This window comes from Sorex araneus, chromosome 3 (assembly GCF_027595985.1).
Source record: "Sorex araneus isolate mSorAra2 chromosome 3, mSorAra2.pri, whole genome shotgun sequence".
NCBI classification, from domain to species: domain Eukaryota; kingdom Metazoa; phylum Chordata; class Mammalia; order Eulipotyphla; family Soricidae; genus Sorex; species Sorex araneus.
The window spans coordinates 10,201,801-10,205,640 of NC_073304.1; the positions used below are offsets into that span (position 1 = coordinate 10,201,801).

Genomic DNA, 3,840 nt, shown 5'->3' on the forward strand with positions numbered 1-3,840 from the left:
CGACACCAGAACCTTGGTGAGACCGTGGTCGAGATCACCGGGCTCCACACGGACTGTGCCAGCACAGACATGGATACTGTCAGCTTGAGCTCAGACGTGGATAGCAGTATTGATTCTTGGTAGATTCCTGAATGACTCTCTCTTCCTGACTCCCAGGTGACTATGTTCCTGCCTTGTTCCTCTGTTCTGTGAATAAATTAGGGTTTTTCCAGTGGTGGTGGCTGAAGGAAACTATTGCCCAGTAAACATAGGTCCTAAAATCACAATAAAAATCTTGAACCTTTGGTTCTATACATGAAAACCACTTGTCCATGTCTTTCCTGGGGGGATGTGCCAGACAATGCTTGTGGTGTGGACTATCTGCAGTGCGGACAGTGGGGCAAACCAGCAACAGCAAGATGTGTGCATAGGGACAGGATCCAGCTCTGAATGGATTAGGATAATCCCATCAACCAGAAAAGATCTTAATCCTTAAGGACAGAGCAATAGGCAGGTGGGGTGATTGCCTTGCATGCTGCTGACCCAGTTCTATCCCTAGCACCACATATGGTCCCCGGAGCCCCCCACGGAGTGATCCTTGAGCACAGAGCCAGGAGGATGCTCTAAGCACTACCAGGAGTGGCCCCTAAAAATAAGAGCTATTAAATATTAGCATATTCCTTGCACTGAATCTTGGTTGGTCACAACTGACTGAAACAATAGACCAATGTTTCCTTCATTTTTGTTCTTGTGACCAGGAGTCTTTCCAGCTCTTCACAGGAGGCAGAGGGTGGACCCCAGCAACTCTCAGCCCCTCGCAGCTGACCAGAGGGTTCAGTGCAGGGCTGCAGTCAGCAGTGCATGGAATTGGGATGTGCACAGTGGAGCCCTTTGAGTTAGCTCCCAACCCGAGAGTCAGGTTAGGAAGTCTGCATTTGCCATGTGGACTGCTGCATTTTGCTGCATGTATATTTCTAGGGAATGGGGTATAATAAGGTCAGGACCTCGCTGACCCACAGTTCGTGTTTTCCTGCAGGAAACAATTCAAGCCAGGACACTCATCACAAGAAAGCAAAAATCACAAAGTGGTGATGGGTTTTTATTTGGGGCCGATGGGGTAGGTGTTGGATGCAGTACACTCACCTGGTGTACTGGGCTCCGATGCCTGTGATGATTATTACATGTAAGAGAATGATCTGAGAGCACAGGGTACATATATGCTCATGAAAGGCCATGAACCAGAGACTCGCAAATAAATCTTGGAAGAGATCAACAAGCTGCAGAGATGCCTCCGGATCCCAAGTCACCATCCAGTTGAAAATGTAGCTCTACCTGTATCACCCTATTTAAAATTGTAAAATTCAGGGCTGGATCGATAGCACAGCAGGTAGGGCATTTGCCTCCCACGCAGCTGACCCGGGTTCAATTCCCAGCATCCCATATGGTCCCCCGAGCACGGTCAGGAGTAATTCCGGAGTGCATGATCCCAGAGTTTCCTCTGTACATCACCGGGTGTCACCCAAATAGCAAAATCATCATCATCATCATCATCATCATTAATAAAATAAAATTATAAAATTCCTGGAGCATACAACATCTCATACTCTGCACAACTGATTTACCAGGAGTAGCATACCACGTTGGATGAGGTATAACGCGGAAGGCAGCTGATATCAATTAATAAACTAATAAATAAATAAAATATTAGCACAGAAAGCTCAACCTTTACTAACAACACATTAATAAATCTCTTATACAAGAACTTAATGGCTCCAGGCTGAGATACAAAAATCTTCACACACTTTATTCTAAGGAAAGTTTTTTATAATTTTCATCAAATTATTTATAACAAGCAACACCAATAGATTATTTAATACCTGCTATTGGGGCAGGCCTGGGTGGTGGTTGGTAAAATTTGAAATATTGATGGTGGGAAGGTATAGTTGATGGGAGGATTGGTGTTATAGCGAATGTAATACGTGATTGTGAACAACTTTTTAAAACTTAAATTAAATTTAAAGAAATAATAATAATTTTTTAAATGGGGGCTGGAGCGATAGTTCAGAGGAGAGGGCATTCGCCTTCCATGCAGCCAACCCAGGTTCAGACCCCTGGGTAGGGCGCTGGCCCTGCACAAGGTCAACCTAGGTGCCTGGCACCCCGTATACCCCCCTGTCCACCAGCAGGGATCCCTGAGTGCAGAGAACAGAGTAAGGCCTGAGCACAGCCAATGTGACCCAAAATTCAAAAAATATATAAATAAATCCATATTTTAAAATCTTAGATCTGAGCAATAGTTCACAGCTGCCCTGAGCTCAGTCCTCAGTACACCACATGTCCCCAGGGCCCACCAGGGGTGACCCCTAAGTGCAGAGCCAGGTGCAAGCCCTGAGTACTGCCCTGTGTGCCCCCTCCCAAACACCTGCCCCCCCCAAAAAAAATCCAAGTGTGCTCTCTGAGGAAGGATTTAGTAGGGTGGGTCTCTGGGAAGGTCTCAAAGAAGCTTATAGGGAGAGGGAAGAGAGGGGATTAGAGACCGCCAAGGAGGTCCTGGGAGGGTCAGGGAGGGTCAGGGAGGGTCAGGGAGGGTCTCCTCCCAGTGTACATAAGAAGCAGGGCTCTGAGGAGCCTTACTTGGTGCTGCCAGAGACTCTGAGAAGAGGCTGCAGTGCAGGACTCCAGCATCCTTCCAGAAGCTTCTACAACACAGCTTTCCTGGGACCATGGACCACTCGCACCATCACTCCGGGATGAGCACCATGGGCCACCCCAGCACCCCGGCCCCTCCCCACCAGCCCCCGGCCACCTCGGGGCCCCACTCCCACGGCGACGGCGCACACTCGATGCCCACGACCTTCTACTTCGGCTACAAGAACGTGGAGCTGCTGTTTGCAGGGCTGCTGATCGACTCGGCTCTGGCCATGGCCGTGGCTTTCCTGGCTGTGTTTCTGCTGGCCCTGGCCTACGAGGGTCTCAAGAGAGCTCGCGAGAGTCTCCTCGCCCAGTGCTCGGCTTTCCCGAGACCAGATGGAACCTGCCCCGAGGAGACGCCCCGGCAGCAGCTGCTGAGCGCCGCTCACCTCCTGCAGACGGCCCTGCACGTGCTCCAGCTGGCCCTGAGCTACCTGCTGATGCTGACCGCCATGACCTACAACGCCTACCTCGGCCTGGCCTTGCTGGCGGGGGCCGGCGCCGGCTACTGGCTCTTTGGCGGGAAGAAGGCGGAGCACGTGGACTCCCAGAACCTTCCCAGGAACAAGGCTCCCCTCCTTGATGCCTTCCTTCTGCCTCTAGATGACTAGCGACACCAGAACCTTGGTGAGACCGTGGTCGAGATCACCGGGCTCCACACGGACTGTGCCAGCGCAGACATGGATACTGTCAGCTTGGGCTCAGACGTGGAGAGCAGGATTGGTTCTTGGTAGATTCCTGAATGGGGACTGCCCTGAAGGTTTCCTATGGAACTGAACTAATTTGCTCGTCTTGAGCCGGAGCCCATGGGTCTCCCTGCCCTCTGGCTCAGGTCCCCTTCTGTGTCTTGTCCAATGCACGGACTCTCTTCCTGACTCCCCGGTGACTGTGTTCCTGCCTTGTTCCTCTGTTCTGTGGGTAAATTCGGGTTTTTCCAGTGGTGGTGGCTGAAGGAAACTATTGTCCAGTAAACATAGGTCCCAAAATCACAATAAAAACCTTGAACCTTTGGTTCCATGCATGAAAACCACTTGTGTATGTCTTTCCTGGGGGGATGTGCCAGACAATGCCTGTGGTGTGGACTATCTGCAGTGATTCTTGGTAGATTCCTGAATGGGGACTGCCCTGAAGGTTTCCTATGGAACTGAAGTAATTTGCTGCTCGTCTTGA

At 50.5% G+C, this 3,840-nt stretch overlaps 1 protein-coding gene across 1 annotated transcript; it reads left to right on the top strand.

The window, feature by feature from the left end:
* Positions 1 to 2,702: 2,702 nt before the first annotated feature.
* Positions 2,703 to 3,281, top strand: LOC129403361 (high affinity copper uptake protein 1-like). Its single transcript, XM_055130318.1, has one exon. It carries the CDS (start codon positions 2,703 to 2,705, stop codon positions 3,279 to 3,281), a length of 579 nt encoding a protein of 192 aa, XP_054986293.1.
* Positions 3,282 to 3,840: the final 559 nt, after the last annotated feature.